The 20,047-nt window shown below is 45.7% G+C and overlaps 1 protein-coding gene across 4 annotated transcripts in view; it reads left to right on the top strand.

Moving 5' to 3' along the window:
• KLHL32 (kelch like family member 32) overlaps positions 1–20,047 on the top strand; it is a 93,776-nt gene that overhangs the window by 66,817 nt on the left and 6,912 nt on the right. For 3 of the 4 annotated variants that reach the window (XM_026039172.1, XM_026039173.1, XM_026039171.1), the window contains one exon: positions 16,643–17,369. In XM_026039172.1, the coding sequence (XP_025894957.1) occupies positions 16,643–17,369 (727 nt within the window). Of the gene's footprint in view, positions 1–16,642; positions 17,396–20,047 lie in introns of all 4 variants that reach the window. The other variant, XM_026039174.1, reaches the window with a different exon arrangement.

The raw sequence follows: 20,047 nt of genomic DNA, 5'->3' as shown, positions 1-20,047 counted from the left end.
GCAGAACCTGCCACGCGCTACCTGCGCTGCTTCTCGGCTCTGCTTCTAAAGCTGGAGGCTCTGGAGTCCTGCCCTATGTTCCCTTGATCAGCAAGGTGCATTTTGATGTGCATATTTTTATATGGGGCACAGCAGACTGGCCAGTTTGGGTTTTATGATCATTTCTCTGCATGCACAATGAAGTCTCCTAGATCTGCGCTTGGGAATGCTCTTGCTGTTGAACAGGTACTGCAGAGGGCCCTGCAAGAGTTGTTTAATGGTAGCTTATTATAGGACAAGAGGCTGCTGGATCCTGTGCCCTACACACCTGGCCACAACAGCGTTTGGGAAGTCTCTCGGTCTTTGGGCGTTCCCTTGTCCTGCAGGAGTAACTCATAAATAATTTCCTGCACTGTCTGCACTGTGGTCACTGGACGCTTTATGAGGCAAGGCTGACAAAGCTCCTGCTACTGCTGCAGAGTCGTACTGGGGAGAGCTACTCAATGACAACACGCTGCCTTCTGAGTGACAACAGGCTCCACGCTGCCCATTTAAGTGTTATCATAATTGCCTCTGTAAAGGTTACTTAGGCAGTTACGCAGAGCTTCCTAAAGCAGTTTGCTGCTGCAGGCAACGTGTGTCGTCTTAATGCATTCTGTAGAACCATGAATAAATATATATTTATAAATATTCCAGGTCCCCCAAATGAATTAAAAGACACACACAAATATTTACCAATTTAGGCATTCAGGAGTCAATAAGAAACTGTTTTTGCTTTATCTTAGTAAATAAGTAATTCCTTCATAGTCAACGCAATAGAAGAAAATCGAATCAGACCAGCTGTATTGCCTCAAGTGTAGTTAAGTTCATCATTTTTGCTAAGGTTATAGTGGTAATGCAATATACCATGGAAGAATCTAATATTCAGCCCAGGGTGAAGATTGGGTATGCCAGAGGATTAGTGTCAGGGTGCTTTATAGAAGTGAAACTTGATGGACAGGTTGGAGACAGATCTACAGAATCTCATTAAACTGCTGAATTGTTCATTACGGAGCACTCTCACTGTAATAAAGTGCTCATTGACTTTGACAAATTCCCATCCAGTATTTCAGAGAAGAACAGCAAAGCAAGAGGTGTTGGAAAGGAGGAGGAAATTGGCACAAAGTGGGGCAGGTAAGAGAAAGGCGGAGATGGGGAGGTGACTCGTAGCTGGCCACAGGTAAGATGGCCACATTGAACATGAGCAGGACACGAGGGGCTGAACGTGTCCCCAGGGTGTCGAGGCACCTGGCCTAGTAGGGCTCCCTGGACTCACGTTCCTCAAGAACCCCTGCAAAGGATCGCTGTGCAAAGCGCAGCTATTCTGCCTAAATTCCCAGTGTCCCCTGGATGCACCCAACTCACATGAAGATTAAGGCACCTACAGATGTGTATGCAGAGCTGTGCTTGAATATGATGGGAACTGTGGGGATTTCAGCTCATATTTAGCCCCCTCTAGATTCTCATTTGACTACCAATAACAAATGGCCCAGCTTTAGTTGTAGTTTAGATATATTTTAGAATTTATCCTTGAACAAATCAAGCTGGAGGAAGTTAACCAGTAGCATTAACGTCAATAATTTAGAATATCAATTAGTTTATAGTAATGTAGTAATTCCTGACGATTCTTTCAGAAAGGAAAGTTTAAATGAGGTTATAATAGACAAACTGAAGTTAATCATAGTTAAAAATTTATTAAGCTGTTTGGACTGCTGTAAGTTAACTATTTCTCAAGATGCCTTAGACAATAAATATTAACATGTATTTCTTAAAACAAGCAAAGCATCTATGACATAAAACCCCTACAGGCTGAGAAATAGGAGCAATTTCCTCACCTCAGTCATTGGAGTAAAACACTCCAATGGGCTAAGCCAATAACAATGATTATTAAGTGGCATAGCATTTTTTTTCATACTAATTATTTCATTTGACTACTATATGAAATTATTAAGAATTACTTTGTGACCACATGAAATGTATGACTTGTCTGCTGTGTTAAAATGTGAGTAAATTTAAAATTGAGATATGAAAGAAAGGGTTAAAAAATATAAAGAAAACAAAGATTAACCAAGCAAATTGTTCCTTCTTGCTTTGTGAAGAGGGCTTCATGATATATTTGTATCTGAGCTGCATAATTTATTCACAGGAGATGGTCATGATGAGGACATAAATGTCTAGTTTTCCATGAGGTGAAAATAGAATCTTTTTTTATAATTGGTCTTTACTGAAAAGACTTGCTGGCTCTATCTTAAGCAAGCAGATTAATTCTCTCCTTTGATGATTGACAAGGTAACCAGCCTTGGTAACAGCTGGACCCTGCTCAGAGACATGGAGCAGTCGAGGGCTGCTTGCTGCAACCCTGACGAGGAGAAAACAAGGCAAAAGTTTAAACAATAAACTAATGTCAGCTTCAGCTGCAGTATGGTCATATCTCAGCCATAAACATTATGAAAAATCAGTGTCAGGAGGCTTATAAGTTCACTATTCAAGGATAATACTGATAGTTTGAAATGTTGACTGGATCACTCTGTCCCTGGCAGTATGTTGGGCAAATGATGCTGTAGTAAATATTGCGCTTGATTCAGCTCTGATGAAGTAGACTATTAGAGAGTGTAAATATATATATTTTTAAATGGTTAAAATTAAGAGTAGATCCGTCTTAGAGTTTGCCAGTTCTTCTCAAGTTTCATTATTAAGAGTTTCTCATTAATTATTACTTTGCCACTGAGTCTGGTTTCGTGACATGGGTGGAGTAGCTGATAGCCCTGAGGGCTGTGCTGCCATCCAGAGGGACCTGGACAGACTGGAGGACTGGGCAGCGAGAAACCTCATGAGGTTCAACAGGGGCAAGTGCAGGGTCCTGCACTTGGGGAGGAATAACCCTGGACACCAGTACAGATTAGGGGTGGACCTACTGGAGAGCAGCCCCGCAGAGAGGGACCTGGGTGTCATGGTGGACGACAAGTTGACCATGAGACAGCAGTGTGCCCTGGTGGCCAAGAAGGCCAACGGGATCCTGGGGTGCATTAAGAAGAGCGTCTCCAGCAGGTCGAGGGAAGTGATCATCCCCCTCTACTCAGCCCTGGTGAGGCCACATCTGGAGTTCTGCGTCCAGTTCTGGGCTCGCCAGTACAAGAGGGATGTGGAGCTGCTGGAGAGAGTCCAGCGCAGGGCTACCAGGATGATCAGAGGCCTGGAACATCTGCCCTATGAGCAAAGGCTGAGAGAGCTGGGTCTGTTCAGCCTGGAGAAGAGGAGGCTGAGGGGGGACCTGATCAGCGAGTATAAATACCTCAAGGGAGGCAGTGAGGAGGAGGGGGGTGGCCTCTTTTCAGTGGTGGGCAGGGATAGGACTAGAGGAAATGGCTTCAAACTGAAGCATCGGAAGTTCTACAGGAACTTAAGGAAGCATTTCTTCACTGTGAGGGTGACAAAGCACTGGAACAGGCTGCCCAGAGAGGTTGTGGAGTCTCCTTCTTTGGAGATCTTTAAAACCCGCTTGGATGCAGCCCTGTGCCACGTGCTCTAGGTGACCCTGCGTGAGCAGGGGGGTTGGACTCGATGACCTCTGAGGTCCCTTCCAACCTTCGGCATTCTATGATTCTATGATTCTATGACATGAGCTGCTCAGTAATGTGGAAAAGCTGGTGGATGCTGCTCCCCAGGCAGCCGCGGGCACACGAGTGCTCAGCCATGGGCACGTGGGTGCTCAGGTAGGAGCCGGTGGAGCCCGTGTGTATCACACCCAGCCACCTCCCATGGCCAAAGGCAGTGCTGGCTTTTCCTTTTCTTCCCAGGAGCCTGCAGTGCAAAATCAACCTTTGGTCTCTATAGGAGAGAAGTGGCTTTGGCTGAATAGGTACAAAAGAAGTGACAGGTTAGTAAGCCTCTGTTTTGTGAAAATAACACACGTGTAAATCCAGCTTTCTGATTGTTGGCCTGTTTATCTTCCCCTAAAGAGAAGTAAGGGACCCTATTTGTAACTGCTTCTTCATGCAATATAGGTACATCTACCTCTGCTTGTGACCCGTGTGACCAGGGCTAACTGGGTGCTCCAGCAGAAATGCCCTGGGGTTCAGAGCTGCTGGATGTCTTGCAGGCTGCTGCAGGGGCCCAGCTCTGCCACCAGCATCCTCCAGACCTCACTAGTGATGCCCACAGTTTCCTCTATGGAACAGCACTTGCTGGAAGTGGGTTGCCATGTACCAGGACAAACTTGCCCTTCCATTTGTGTAATACTTGATTTTTTTTTTTTTTATTGCAATTTTTGATTTCATTGAATTTTATGGAGCAGATTTTAATATCATAGCAAAAATTGTCTTTCTCAGGGATTTATATACATTAAGGCCTCACTAAATGAGAAATGAAACCCTACTGCAAAACACGTTAACATTACAAATAGTAAGTAAAGGAGAGCCTTCCAGTAATCAGCTTTGTATTTAAATGGTATATTAGCATTTCACTGTTAAAGAAATAAGTTTAAGTTCTCTCTTGGGCAAGTGAAATTATGTCTGGTGGCCTGATGCGTGTCCATAGGGAGTATTTAGCCTAAGTAGCAAACGACCAGCATTAACGTGACTGTCAGCCTCTTATCAAGAGGCCTAGGAGAGAAAAAAGGAGTTTGATGCATATCGAGGCTGAGGTGAGTGGTGAAGCTATATGTTAAAATCAGCATATTCCCTGTGGATGTTTTGGTGGGTTTTCACCTGCTTAATATTATCTTTTTCATGAGCAGTCTGTGTAAAAGTGCCAAGGAGCCACTCGCAAATCTCCCTAACCTCCGTGAGGGCTCTGCCGCCCTTGCACTGGCAGCGCCATGGACAGCTCCAAGCAAGGTTATGCAGTTACCCTCCAGTGAAGCTGCTGTGAAAGCCCGGCCTGTGCTAGGATGTGGATTTCGTTTTCCAAAGGCAAATCTCCTTGGCCCCTCACCTGTGTCGAGGGTGTGCAGCGGCAGCAATCCCGGCAGCCCGTGCGGACTGTTTCGGTGGGGTTCATTTGTGTAAGCGTTGCTGTCTGCGGCATGTTTGGTAGGACGTCCGCGGCAGTTAGGCCGACCTGGCAGGTGGGGCGCAGGGCGCTCAGTCCGTGCCCTTCCGGAGTTGCTGCTGGAGACAGGGCAGCGTGCAGGGGCTTTGGGCAACTAAACATTGCACTGTTCCCTCCTAATGTTCTCAGATCATGGAATCACAGATTGGAAGAGACTTCTAGAGATCATCTAGTCCAACTCCCTGCACATGCAGGGACACCTAGAGCATGTGGCACAGGGTGGTATCCAAATGGGTTTGGAAGTTCTCCAGAGAAGGAGACTCCACAACCTCTCTGGGCAGCCTGTTCCAGGGCTCTGTCACCCTCACTGGCAAGAAATTTTTCCCTAAGTTCCTGCAGAACTTTTGGTGCTTCAATTTGTGGCTGTTTCCTCTAGTCCTGTCAGTGGCCACCACTGAAAAGAGGCCGCCCCCTCCTCCTCACTGCCTCCCTTGAGGTATTTATACACGCTGATCAGGTCCCCCCTCAGCCTCCTCTTCTCCAGGCTGAACAGACCCAGCTCTCTCAGCCTTTGCTCATAGGGCAGATGTTCCCAGGCCCCTGATCATCCTCGTAGCCCTGCGCTGGACTCTCTCCAGCAGCTCCACATCCCTCTTGTACTGGGGAGTCCAGACAGTCTCCAGATGTGGCCTCACCAGGGCTGTGTATAGGGGGACGATCCCCTCCCTCAACCTGCTGGAGACGCTCTTCTTAAGGCACCCCAGGATCCCATTGGCCTTCCTGGCCACCAGTGCACCCTGCTGCCTCATGGGCAACTTGTCATCCACAAGATCACATATGTTCTTCCTGATATAACTTCTGCATCAACTGTAATGATATCAATATCCTGCTTTGTAGTGTAAATGTCTCCTGGCTGTTTGGGCTGTCCCATTACCTGGTGGATTTTACAGGCATCTCCCTCTTTGTCTGCCTTAGCTTAGATCTTGTCATTCATAGGAAAATCCTCTGTGCTTTACATAGTGTTGTTTTGACATTTTCAAAATTTCTACAAGTTATTTCTTGAATGCTGGCTAATTTATTATAACTGCTACTTATCAGCAATAACAAGATAAACAACCTTTTTTTTTTTAAGATAAAAAAAGTTTATATTAGTAGCAACTGTGTGTTCTTCTAATTTTCATTTTGAAACATGTTGACACCATGTTGATCATTTTGCTGCTGTTGCTGCAAGCAATAAGGAGATTACTGGAGGGCATTAGTTGTGCTTCAGTGTCCTACGGTAGCGTCACCCCGTCTGATTTATCCGTGATTAACTTCAGATCGAGTGTCGCACGGGTACCAGGGCAGGCTGCTGTGCCCGGGGCTCGGCAACTCGGCTCGCTCTGCAGCTGGGCAGCTGGCCTGTGTTTTGGCTCAAGCAGCCAGAGGTGACACTGACTGTGCTCACAGCAAGACCCAGCAACGTGTTCTGCGTTTGCAATAGTCCGGGTCGCATTAGTGGGGCTTTGGTGTTAAATGTTCTATTCTTTGTGGCGCTGATCTGTTGGAAAAGGCTAAGTGAAGGATGATTATATTAATACGCAGGTATGTGGTGTAAGAAAGCTGCTTTGACCGTAGTATTGTGAAATCCAGACGTGGCTGGAAACACTCCTTTCATATTTGGATTAAAGACTATGTAAGCATAACCCGGCAGATGTTACGGATGCTGAAATGAAGCAGTCATTTGTTACCATCTTAGTCAACATCTTCTATTGAGTGTTACAAATATCAATAATCTCTACTTTTTTCTTGAAATTCCAATAAAACTATTTAACATTTTTTCTGGTGGGTTTTTACCTAGCTAGAAAATGTGAAGCTTCCTCTTCTGAGAATGCTCAGCTCCATATTTCATTACGTTCGCCTTTGAGAGCTGGAAAAACCTTGTTTCTATTTGAAATTGTGGAAAGAAAGAAGAATGAGAAAGAAAATTAGATTAAAGCCATAGAAACTACCAGTTTGAGTATCAGTAAGTTTGTTTTCCTCCAGTTATAGATAAGCTCTGCTATTTCCAATGCATGAGATACTAAATAGATTGTAATACCGTAACTACATTTACACTCTGAATGTTTATTTAAAAATAAAAATGGAATTACTCTGTATTTTGAAAGGAGGATTGCTGGGAGTTTCCTCTGCCTCCCATGGGCTCTGTCCTAACCCTTCTTATAGCAAAGAGAGACTGTGATTATTTAAATTGATCTAATGCTGCCATCAACTTTGTTCTCCTTAAACTCAGCTCAGATTACAGTGAAGAGTTAGTCCTAAGTGGAGAGTTCTGTTTATACCAAGAGAAACTTTTGCTCATGGCAAGTTTTTACAACGTTGCCCACTTGAGATAATTTATGTAGCAGTCCTGGTTTGACCGTTGTGACAGATGATGGCAAGGCCAAACAGGAGCATTTCTTCTGAGTTAGGAAATGGGTGGCCACGGAGTTTGTGGCTCAGAACTTCCTGCCCTTCGATGAAGTTATTGAAGAGAGGCAAATGTCCATTGGTTTTTTAGGAACCCATTAAGCCATTTCTAGGAAGTACTTATGGCAAGGAGCTCGCTTGTCATTTCTAATTCTTTTCTGCGTCTGGTCTAGTGTGAAAACATGAGATTCCTGGTTCTGGATTCCAATTTTGGGGTTTGGTTTCATTGCTTTGATATATTGATATTTGCATTGATATTTAGGGGTCTGTTTCTTCATGTTTTGTCAGATGCACACATCGTGCCAACCTGTGTCTTGGGCAGAGCACAGAAATCTCGAATGGATTTTGGCTGTGGAGAGCAGACCCTTTCAGTCACAGTCAGGTTGTGGGGACAGGACCTTAGCTGGACCACTGCTGCCATGTGTCAAATCACTGAAATTTTCTGTCTCCGTTTCCATGCCCGGATCATGGTTGAAATGTGTGCTTCTCACATGGAAGCTGTAGTTTTAGTGCTTATAAATTGCTGTGCGAGACTTGGAAGGAAAGTGTTAGATAGTTTTGAAGTTCAGATTTGCCAGAAGGTGTAAAATGGTGTGTGCTTCCTTGAGCTGTGATCACCTACAGCAGCTGAGAGTTTACAGTCCATCCTTACCTCACCTTAACTTACCTCACTTCATGTTTGAGCAGATGAAAAGTTTAGTTTTTTCCATTAGAACAACTTTTTGCTCTAATATTAATATGATGTGTTACTACATGTAACATATTAACATACTGCAAGTAGCCTTTTGTAAAACTGGCTTTTGAACATAGTTGTTTATTGAAAATCTGAGGAGTTGAAACATTTCTTTTGAAGTTAGTCTTTAGCTCAGCTTCTATGTAGTCTCATTTCCCATATCGATAAGAACTAGTATAATAAATACATTGGATAAAGTGTTCAAAACAATTGAATAAGATTTTGAAAAGTGTACTTTCCATTCTTAACCGTTTATAACTGGTCATCATTATAAAGCTGATAATTTTTTCTATTAAAAAAAAAAAAAAGTCCTTTGCACTTGGCTGAAAAACGAAACCTCCCCGTAACCAGCATGATCCCTGTTGCCAACCTTGGGTGGTGCAGTGGCCCTGTGGGAAGGGCAGTGTTGATGGGACAGCTGTGGACTGAGAATGGCACTGGATTGGATTGCTGGGATCAGCTGGGATTGCTGGCAGCAATATGGCTCATCTGCAAAGTGGAGGTATTAGCTCCTCCCTTCCTAACAAGAATGTGGCAGGGGGAAAAATATTGATTTTTTTTTTTTTTTTTTTTTTTTGAGATGATGAGAGACAGCAGGATCTTTTCATGTGCCTAAGGGGTCTGTCCAGGTCATGAGGCACTGAGGACTGTATAGGATAGCATGTTCACCTAGCAGCCCAATGCAGAAATGGGGCACTGGTGATTGATGCTTTCCAGCTTGGCTGATTTAAGAAGAGAGATCATATCAGCACTTGAGAAAATCTGAGAAATGTTTTTAATACATTGTGATTCACCTTAACACCATTAACTTTGATAAATGCTTCCTATTAATAAGCTGCATTATGCAGCTCTACCTTAATCCCGAAATAATATCCCAAAGCACATGATTCATGTTGCTGTGCCCAACCACTGAGCTTGTAGAGTGCTGCTCAGTGCTGAAAGATCAGGATGGTCCTGCTGCCTGTTGAATGCTCGCTGGCTCACACGCAAGTGGATGCTTTTCAGCAAGCCACTGATGGTCATCCGTAGGCTACAAGATCCCACACCAACAAAATTCCAACCAAAGGAGCCTGAGGGAGATGCATTGGTAAGTGCCTGCGCTCTCCAGAGCTAGTTAACTTTGGAGTCTCTCATCTTCCTTTTGGGCCACATATTTACTGAAGTCTAGAGTTCAGTCACAGTTTGACTGCCTCCTTCCTGAACCTCCTGTCTCCAAGTCCTGTCAGTGAAACCCTGGCTCTGTGGGAGTGCCTGTTGGCAGCCCCCCTGCACCTCAGTGCGGTACCACTGCTGGTGTAGGGGTCCTGTAGGAGTGTGCGAGGGTGTTGGAGACAGGCAGCAGAACAAGGGTGTCTTTGAAGGGTTGGTGTGATCCCAGCATGGGAGGAGGCGCAAAGGCAGGCAGACTGTGCTTCTTGGTCGCTGTTTGTGTGGGAAACAGCTTTATTCCCAATCTTTTCTCTGCTGGCCACCTCCCATACTTCTCCCTTGGCAGGTTAGGTCAGGTGCACTTGGGAATGTCTTGGAGTCCTTCCCAGGAGCTCAGCACATCTGCATGTGCATTGAAAGCAGGGTCTTTAGACCTAGAAAAGGTTGAGCACCTGAGTATTTGAAATGGGAGGGGAACCCAGCAGTCAAAGGCAGGGAGTGAGGGAAAGTGCTTAGGCCTTGGATAGACCAGGCACCATTTAGTGTCCTGCTCCCTTTAGACAGGTCTTGACGTTAACACATCCTTCATAACAGCACTGGTTTTGCAGCCTTTATGCTATCTGAAGGGAGTAAACTCCTTGTTATACAAAGAAAAGCACATATTTCTAAAAAAGGCCTGTAGTTGAATATGCTGAATGTACCTGGCTGAAAGTAAGGGGCAGGCAGCCTGCTGAGTAGGGATTTGGGATAACTTGAAAGTATCCATTCATATTTACTGCTTGTTTTCAGATTTAATATCCTTTCGAATGCCTTTTCTTCAGAGACTCAGTTACTGCGAACCTGCTTGTGTCAACAGCCAACCTCAATGTATTAAACTAGAACAGGAACAAGTGCAAATGCCAGCCTCTGTGTCCGCCACGGTGGGTGTCCAGGCCAGCTCACAGCCTCTTCAACGACTTCAGGGAAGTTGAGTTTCTCCGCTGAGAGGGATGTTGTGCTTAATTCCTTCAGGTTTAGGGCTGTAAGACCTGTGTTTGGTAGTGTGAAGAAAAGGTGCAGGAAACAGAATTATCTAAAAGGCTAAAGTCAGTACTTTACTACTCCTGATTCAGATAAGTATTAATCTTTGCCACTAAGTTCCTTTTTGCTTTCCTATGCTTACCCTAATGTTGATACACATTTAGTGATGGCTGGTAGACTAGAGAACATGTGATGATGGCAAAGATCACATAAGAAAAGATCTGCCATTCTGCATTTGAAATAATTGTTGTCTTTGAAGATGCAAAGAGGTTCTTTGATTTCCAGGGGCTTTCTTGCAAAGCCATTGCAAGGATGGGAAGCCCCGTGGCTGCAGTTGGGTGAAGGTAGAAGTCGACTGTAGCCAAGGAGCTGCAGGAAGCCTGAACATTCCGCTCTTTCCAGCTTGTGCCAAAGGAGAGCCCAAGTTGTTGTTGCTGGATTTGTGAGGTGCCGTGATTTGCTGCTCGCTTTGGCGAGGAGCACCTAATGGCTGAGGTTGATGTCACGTGGGACATCAGCACGTGGGAGCGAGCAACACGGCACAGAGCTGGATACCGATGCTGCGAGCAGCGCAGCCACCGGCTGCCTCCTTCCCTCCAAACACCCGCTGGCTTCTGTTGCAAGGGGAAGAGCATTTTTAATGCACTGCTCTTGAAGTGTGTGTGTGTGTGAGCGAGAGAGAGAGAGAACAGGAAAGCAATAACGCAATAAATACATTGGCTAAGAGAAAACATTTGCAAAAGAGCCTTGCCCATTTTTTTTTAATCTTCTCTTACCATGAAGAACGCGATGTGTGATAAATTGTTCTGCTAATCAAACAGCACGGAAAGGTTAGGTCATTGGAAGTCTTTAGTCATTTTGTGCTTTTCGAGAGTGAATTTGTTAGAATTATGCTGAATATCCACTTAAAGCCTCAGCTGAAAACCCTACCTGTGTTTTATAACTCAGCACTGTCAGAACTCATAATAAGTCAAACATTCTTCCAGAGGTACTCATAAGGGAGAAAAAAAAACCCTGTAAATTTAAGAGTAATTTCAGATTGTAAATGAAAAAGAGAGGCACGGCTGTTCATTTGCACCAATCATGCCTTCCTTTCATCTGCTCTGATTAGGCCTGGTGCGGTTTCATCAAACTACTCCATCACCGAGCTGTCACTCCAGTCGTCTGTTGATTGAAAACAATCAGGGCTCTGATGGCACAATTATTCTGACCCTTTAACTAGAGGCTGCTGTGATAATGAAAGGTTGATTATGATAGTTTGTGCCTCTTTCAGTTTGCCAAGAAGGTTAATTTGGGCATCAGACGGATGTTTAATGGGCGCTTGCTGGCTACACTGAGGTAAATGAGAACGTGCAGTCTTCGATATTGCACGGATATAGTTTGCCTGTCAATCATTGTCATTTTGAGTTTGTGCCTCACACTCTGGAAATCACATTTTATTTTTTCCTTGGGATTTAATTTATTCTGTGCCCTGAGGAAGTTCTTTCACTCTGTGACCTTCACAGTAGCTTTCTCTGTCTTTTTTCCCTTCCCTCAAATGGAGCCCAAAGGCATAATGCATCTAGAGGAACATTTTTCTTTCATTTTTTTCACATTTAAAAAAAAAAAAAGAAAAGAAATTCTAAAATCCCTGTTTATCAGCTCACCCTGAACAGCGTAAATGTTTTAATTCTGATTGTAAAATCAGCATGTGCAGATGAGAGCTTGCCTGCCTGCTAATGTGGTGCCACGCGGGAGGCTGCTTACACAGACACCCATTTGTAAAGCTGACAAACAGGTAATTTCAGAACGTGCCTGTGCAGCGGGAGCGGGGGACGGCAGCGCGTTATTTCCGAGCACACACGAGTGCCTCGGCCTGCGCGTCCCGAGTACAGGCAGCGTCGCTGCGCCACGGCGCTCCGCGCTGGGAGGGCTCTCTTCCCGGTTCAGGGCAAAAGACGTTTCATTGCAGATTCCGAGATTATTAATATTTACTTTGTTCAGATTGAGAGAATCCTATGCATAATTTTTTAGTTGTTTGGCTCAAGGTGCAAAAGAAATGCAAATACCTAATAATTCTGATTGTTCTACATGCAGCTCATTACAATCTTATTTTTATGCACATTTTTAATTCAAAAAAAAAAAAAAAAAAGGAGAGAAAGATTTCCATCTCTAAGGCTCTATATCATGTTGGTTTGAGCCCCTTGCTGTCAAATGTAAGGTGGAACCTAACTGATAGAGTTGGAGAAGATGGTCTGGGTGCTGCGCCGCATGCTTGGTGCTTCACCTCTGTGCCTGCTTCCTAAAAACACCCATGAGCAACTTTAGCTTTGGAAATGTATCATCCTTTCTTGTTGCTTGTTTCCAGAAAGAATTGTTTGCATATATATAGATAGACAGATAGATAGATGTGTAAACACACACGCACACGCACACACACACACACACACACACACACACACATCAATGGATGGTAGAGTACAATTTAGTCCCCCTTACTTACATAAAATACTTAAATTCATACCCTAAACCAGGTTTCCTCCTTAGAAGTCTCTGGAGAGAGAGAAGGACTTGGACCCTTCAGAGATACAAATTCAAACCCCTCATTTTTATTTTAGAAATGGAAGTCCCTCCATGGGCTTCAGTGGACTTTGTTCCAGAGCTCTAGTGAATATCTAGGTTTATACTTAGGTTCTGATCCTGTACCTGAGATCTGAGGGGCCAGGTGATGTCCCGTTAAATAACAAAGTGCTTTTGAGGAACGAGCTTCCTGGTCTGGAAAATCTGAAACTTGTTCATTATAAAAACTCTGAGGAGAGGCCCAATCTCATGTGCCAATTTACAGACAAAATACAGTTTTGCATTGCAAAAGAAAATGAAGCAGTGCAGTTTAAACTGAAAGCAAATGTTCAGCTGGTAAACTTCAAGTTTTGCATTTGAAGCTCCCTAGGTCCCTCAAAGTCCTTTCTGTAGTAGCTGTGCTGCTTTCATTACTTTTATGCCTTATTAATCATTACTTAAGGTACTAATTTGATTTCTTTCTGGCTTTCATTTTGCTTATGTATAAACAGGAAAGTATGGAAAGACCATTCAGATGAGATTTGTGTTGAAAGTAGAGATTGGGGGCAGTGATGGAGGTTTTTGTTTTGTTTTGTTTTTTTCCTTCTTACGCTGGTATGCAATCAGATTGGCATGCAGAGATCTGGTAGTTTGCTTTGAATATATCTGGTTCCAGCCTTGGAGGAAACTCCCTCTAACTTAGTTTTGCATATTTAAAATCTAAAAGCGTGTAAATTTTAATGTTTGTGACTAAGTTTTTGAGTTAAAGTAACTCACAGACACACCTGGGGGTGCTGAACGTGCCGGGCCTTCGCCCTGGCCAAGCAGCTTATCTGGCTGGAAAATGTCCCGCGAGGCCAAGGGAAGTTCAGGCCTGGCCTGGCCTGTGCGTTGATAGAACCTGTCAGGACCTGCTGCTTCCCAGGAGAGCTGGAAACCCAGGAAAGCAGCAGGGCTGGGTCACTCGGCTGGGCCGGGAGCAGAAGCGACCCCTGTGAGTGCCGCGGAACCGGAGCGCGGAGCCTCGGGGCCGCTGTGCGCCCCAGCGGCGCCCCGAGCTCCTCCGGCTGCTCCCTCACGGCCTGCGAGTGCCTCCGCATCATGTCCTCTGAGCACCTGGTTTTGTCTTTTGTTTGGTTTAGAGGATGAATATGGCAAGTAAATTATTTATTAAAGTTGATATAGGTCCCGAGCTGTGGTTTCCTTCTCATACTCACATATTAAAATTAATAAGAAATGAAGCTTTTAACAGTTTAAACAGCATTTGTCTATATGGTACTAAGAGTAGGAGTCCTTCCTTATTTTGTAAATTATTTAGTAGTAATATAAATATTTTTTAAACTTCAAATTGTGGGAGAATGTCTTTGTTTTTGCTTACTTGTTTGTGTTTTAAACCCAGTTGTATTTTCAAGCATTAGTGGAATCTCCTTAGAGAAGCCTGGATGTGTCCTTGCAATGTCACAAAGTGTCAAATGGCTTCATCTTGCCCACACCAACTGCAGCTCCCAGAACCTGCTGCCAGAGAGGCTAGAAAATAGGCTCTGTAATCGGAGTATGTATGGAGTAAATGGGAACATCCCTGTGAGGAGACCGCTCCTGGTCTGGTGGGTGGAGGTGGTGGAACCTGCAATGAGTAAATACACAGATACTTGCTAGTATGTTGCCTACAGGTTTGTATTTCTATAATATATATTCACATGGGTGTTTGTAGCATAAGATGCAGTAGCCAAGCTGTGTTCAGTACTAGCAGGAGGTCAGATGGCCAGTGATGCCAGTGGGTATCACACATGGTGATTCCCAGATCCCAGTTGCTCTTTACGAGCAGCTTCAATGCCAGCAAAGCCTCCCTGTCCAGCACCAACTACCTAGAGCCCGTGTGGGTGATAAGATGAGCAGCACAGCGCATTAAGTTGTAGATAAATCTTTTGTTGTTGCATAGCTGGTAAAAATCTTCTGCTCCGAGTCCTTTGTCAGCATGAAAGGATGTTTCAAGGAGAGGAGCCTGTCCTCACCCAGAGCTATTCAATGTCTTGTTAGTGGCTTGGATGATAGAATAATATGAGCTTTATGTTTTCAGAACATCAGAAAATGGAATGGTGTTCAAGCACTTTGAAAAATAAAATTAGAATCAGAATGATCTAAACAGACAGGGACAGTGACATAAAATAGGCAGCTCAGTAGCAACAGATAGAAGCACGGCACCTCGTGAAAAAGATGTGGCACGACTAGGTCGTAAGCTTGAACATGAATCCTCAATATCATAGGGCATTCACAGAGTAAGTCTCAAGTAGGAGCAATGTGCAAATGAGTGGCATAGCTTGCTGTGCTAAAAGGTACCCTTCCATCTACTTTCCACTACTACAGCCTTAAAAGGAAGATTTTACCCAGTTTTGGTGCTCAAATATCAAGAAAGAGGGGGCATTTCCTTTCTGCAAGAGAGAGCCATAGCCAAGCAGCAGAGGTTCGGGCACCTATGAAATGTGACCTGAGAGAAAATGGAAAAGATTTTTTTTAATGCAGAGAAGTAAAAACAGCAGCAGACATCTTGAAATGCATCTGAGTTGGAGGAGAAAAGAAAGGTAGCAGACTGATTTCCATTTTGTATGGACAGAATGCAGAAATCATCAGATTCAAAGGAGATTCAGAGCTGGACCAGGGCTTCCTGAGCCCGGCAGTAGAAATACAAAGGTGCAGTGGAAAATGGGACATCAGTTTGAAAGATTTGGGCTCTTGCAGAGGTGAAGAGAAGAAATGTCCAAGAGGAGAGCAGAGCATGGGCATAGATCTCCTCAGGAAGTTCAGGAATCTTCTCTAGTGGATCTTTTCAAGAATAATTTATACAGCTTTCTTGATATGGTTTAGGGATAGATCCCTTCCTGGCCTCCTCATAGACTTGGCTGGATCCAGCTGGTGTGCTTTCTGATTTAAAATCTAAGTTTATTTTTGGCTCTTGGTATAATTACAATTTATATTGGTATAATTACAATTGGGTTTTAGACTCTTCCTTTCCTCTTTCTCTCTGTCCCTTCCAGTCCCAAGCCCTCCTCTGCTTCTCTCTTTCTCAAATTGCCGATCCCTTTAAATGTCTCCTCATTTTATGACTGAAATAAGTGCAGGGGGAAAAAAATTGAGAGATTCAGTATTTATTTGTTATATTCCTTTTTTTTTTTTTGTCATAAAAGAAGTGAAAGAAGGAGCAGTTAAAAAAAAAAAAAAAAAAAAAAAGCTTCTTTTTTGTCTGATTATCTAACCACAATCTTAATTATCTACTTTCTAATCTCCCTTCAATGACCACATAGTCTCTGTGTTAGTAACAGTGCTCCAGCAGCTGGATTCCTGGATATTGTGCTTTCCTAAAGCATCTGCACCAGTCTGCACAACAGGAATATTGCATAGCAGTATTACAGTCTGGTGTTAATAGTGTGAAAAACTGTATTTTTTGAGGGGGGATAGTAAAAGACAATGCTTTTCTATATATATGTGTGTTCATATATATATTTATACACATTGTGTGTGTATATATATATATATCGTAGATCGTGCTTTAAAGTGTGTGTTTTATGTTGATTCGTTAGTTCACAAGTACTTCTTACACTGATTGGTATTGCTACTGAGGCAAGTATACAGTTCTTAGGATGTAAGCACAGTTTTTAAAGACCAAATTTGGGCAGAATTGTACGCAGATGATTATTTTCTTGCCTGTGTGTTGTGTTTTGTTTTCCCCTTCCTTCCCCCTGTCCCCTTCAGCTCGCAGTGAGGTGGTTGGAGCACAACTGTCGCTTCCAGTACATGGACGAGCTGCTCCAGTACGTCCGCTTCGGCCTCATGGACGTGGACACGCTGCACGCCGTGGCCCTCTCCCACCCGCTCGTGCAAGCCAGCGAGACGGCCACGGCGCTCGTCAAGGAGGCCCTGGCCTATCACCAGAGCCTCTACGCGCAGCCCGTGTGGCAGACGAGGAGGACGAGGCCTCGCTTCCAGTCCGACACCCTCTACATCATCGGCGGGAAGAAGCGCGAGGTCTGCAAAGTGCGGGAGCTGCGCTACTTCAACCCGGTGGACCAGGAGAACGTGCACATCGCCGGCGTGGCCAACTGGAGCGAGCTGGCGCCCATGCCCGTGGGCAGGAGCCACCACTGCGTGGCTGTGATGGGCGACTTCCTTTTCGTGGCCGGCGGGGAGGCCGAGCACGGCTCGGGGCGCACGTGCGCCGTGCGGACGGCCTGCCGCTACGACCTGCGCACGGACGCGTGGGCCGACATCGCCCCCATGAAGAACTGCCGCGAGCACTTCGTGCTGGGCGCCCTGGGCGACTTCCTCTACGCCGCGGGCGGCAGGAACGAGCTGCGGCAAGTGCTGCCCACCGTGGAGCGCTACTGCCCCAAGAAGAACAAGTGGACCTTTGTACAGCCCTTTGACCGATCCCTTTCGTGCCACGCGGGATATGTGGTGGATGGTCTGCTTTGGATATCAGGTAGAAAACGTTTCACACAATTCGAGGTACTAACAAAACAGCAAATGTGGTCTCCACATTTTGGTTTTTATGGCTTTTGGCTTTTTGGTTTATACGGCAGGGTAACTTCTGTCTTAAGAGAGGGGCAGTTCAAAGAATTTAAGCTGGGATGCATGTAATGAAGCCTCGTTAGAAGTACAGGAGTGTGACACACACCTGTATGATGTTTTGTGTCGCCTGATATCTCTGTGCTCAAAGCTGCAAACAGCACATGCGCCACCTCCGGGCACCGTTCATGAAGCACAGTGAGTGGAAATGGCCGCCAGCTTCTTGGCGAATGTGGGTTTGTGCTTGCTGAGAAGAACTGCAGAAAAGCAAAACCCAGTGTCCGTGGTGAGGTCTGGTCTCGTGCGGTTATTCCTGGCAGTGAAATGGTGACTCAGCTGCTTGTGGGCTGGGGTAGGCCCACACAGCTGCACGGTGCCATCATTGTGGCGCACAGCCAGGCAAGTAAGGGCTTCGTAACCTTAACACATGCTTGCAGCTCAGCTTGATGCTCTTTTTATTTTATGTGTGCACGTTGGTGCACTCCTGGTGCATAACAGAGCACTGTTGTGAGTCTTTGTGACTTACGTGGCATCGGTTGTCTTTGGAAAAAGGTCAATGCCACCTACCTAGGATTTGAGAGACAAAAACATCCTTTGTGCCAGGAAAAGTTATAAAGTTCTAATATTTATCAAGGAAGCTAATGAGTCTAACCCTTGAAGACAATGTGCAGTGATTGCCATGTTCGCTGGAGAAGCCCTGGGGCGCGTTAATATGGTGAGGGATCCCTGTGGTGAAAGGTGGGGTGTGAAGGGAAGAGGCAGTTGGCAGCCTGTGCCTGGACTGCGTGTGTGCACGTGTGGCACTGGGGTGGCAGCGGCAGCCCTCTGCCCGTGGGGATGGAGGGCCAGATGAGGGAGGCTTCCCAGGCCCTGGGGGAAGTGGCAGGTCTCTGTTCTTATGCCTGTGCACTACAGCGGTGAGCAAAGGGTTTGGAATGAAAGGGGCTGCAGCAGGCACAGGGCCACAGGGAGCCCCACAGGAGCCTTGTGCTACCAGCCGCGGCAAGGAGGCTGGGGGGATCTGCTCTCTCTGCTGATCCCATGGAGCCAGAGCTGGGATGGGGATGGGGATGGGGATGGGGATGGGGATGGGGATGGGGATGGGGATGGGCAGCAACACAAGCTTTCCATAGGGGCACAGCTGGGCGGCTCAGGCTCTGTCCCAGTTTGGCAGGACAGAGAGATGAGAGGAGAGCCCCCAGGGAGCAGCGATTCAGGGCTTCTCTCAGCATGGTGCTCTTGCTGTGTCGTCTTCTGTCCCCTTCTCACCTCTTATAGTTTATGTTTGATGGTTTTTATTAATGACAAAGGCACATTTTAAGAAATTGTCTTTAACGGACTTGTATAAAAACAGAGAGCGCTAAAGATGCTCATCTGAATGTGGTTCTTGCTCTGATACCTGAAAAAAAAATCTTCTATTTTTTCTTTAACAAAAAGAGGTGAGAAAGTGTTTATTTTGATTGAGATTTTTGAAGTCGCATGTGGGATTGGTGGCAGATTGCATCCTTCCAGGGGGGTGTGTGTGTGAGCACCTCTTTGCTTCAACACTGCCTGCTTTTGTCATGAGCCAGAGCGGGGCCACCTTTAAGCAAGTGCCCCTAATACAGCGCTAGAATCGCGGCCAGAAGTGACGTGGAAGGCAGTGGGAAGATGATGCGCTTGCAACTGCGCAGAGCAACAAAAACACCCAGCCAGCACTGTTCCTTTTATACCTTAAAATCCTGCTAGCGAAGTTTCTCTTTGTGGTGGCGTGTAACAACATGTGAACAGGGGCATGCAGCAGTCACGGTAAGGGGCAGTGTTTTGGCAGCAGAACAAACTAGACAGGACGTCGTCTAGGACTAGTAGTTCTTTTACACAGGGCTTCTCGGTCGTATTTGGTGGAGTTGTCACCTCTTAGAGGAAATTCTCCACTGTGGCTAGCTTTCTGTTATTTATTAATTGCTTAGCGCCAGAAACCAGCTCTTTCTGCACATATATACAGGGAGAGGGCAACAGTACAGAGAGATGTTTTACTGTTTCGAAGTATCAGTAGTCATTGCTGAACAAATCCACTGCTGCACCATCAAATATGAGGTAATGTGTAAAGGAGGAGGGAAACTAATCATATGTGACCTAAAACTAAGTAGAACAGTGGAAAACTGTACCGAGCTAGAGGAGCTTCTGCGCTTTGTTCCCACTCCTTTTGGCAGGTGGGCAGCAGGAGCTCTTAAATAAGTCAGGTTAATAAAACCAGCTGCAAAATAACCATGAGAATTTGTCCAGGTTTTTATAAGTGAATAAATTAAATAGGATAAATAAGAGTTTCCGGCCCCTGGATCTGGCGTGTCGCAGAGCGCCCGGCCGCGCTCCGCAGGGGCCGCTTGTGGGCGGCGCGCGAGCGCTCGGAGCCCCTTGGCCCTCACCCCGCTCCCTGCGCACGGAGCCCCTTGGCCCTCACCCCGCTCCCTGCGCACGGAGCCCCTGGCCCTCACCCCGCTCCCTGCGCACGGAGCCCCTTGGCCCTCACCCTGCTCCCTGCACACGGAGCCCCTGGCCCTCACCCTGCTCCCTGCGCACGGAGCCCCTGGCCCTCACCCTGCTCCCTGCGCA

This window comes from Nothoprocta perdicaria, unplaced genomic scaffold (assembly GCF_003342845.1).
Source record: "Nothoprocta perdicaria isolate Ctin4 unplaced genomic scaffold, notPer1 scaffold_220, whole genome shotgun sequence".
Classification (NCBI taxonomy): domain Eukaryota; kingdom Metazoa; phylum Chordata; class Aves; order Tinamiformes; family Tinamidae; genus Nothoprocta; species Nothoprocta perdicaria.
Note: the sequence above shows the minus strand (reverse complement) of the source record. Positions and strands in the feature narration are given on the sequence as shown.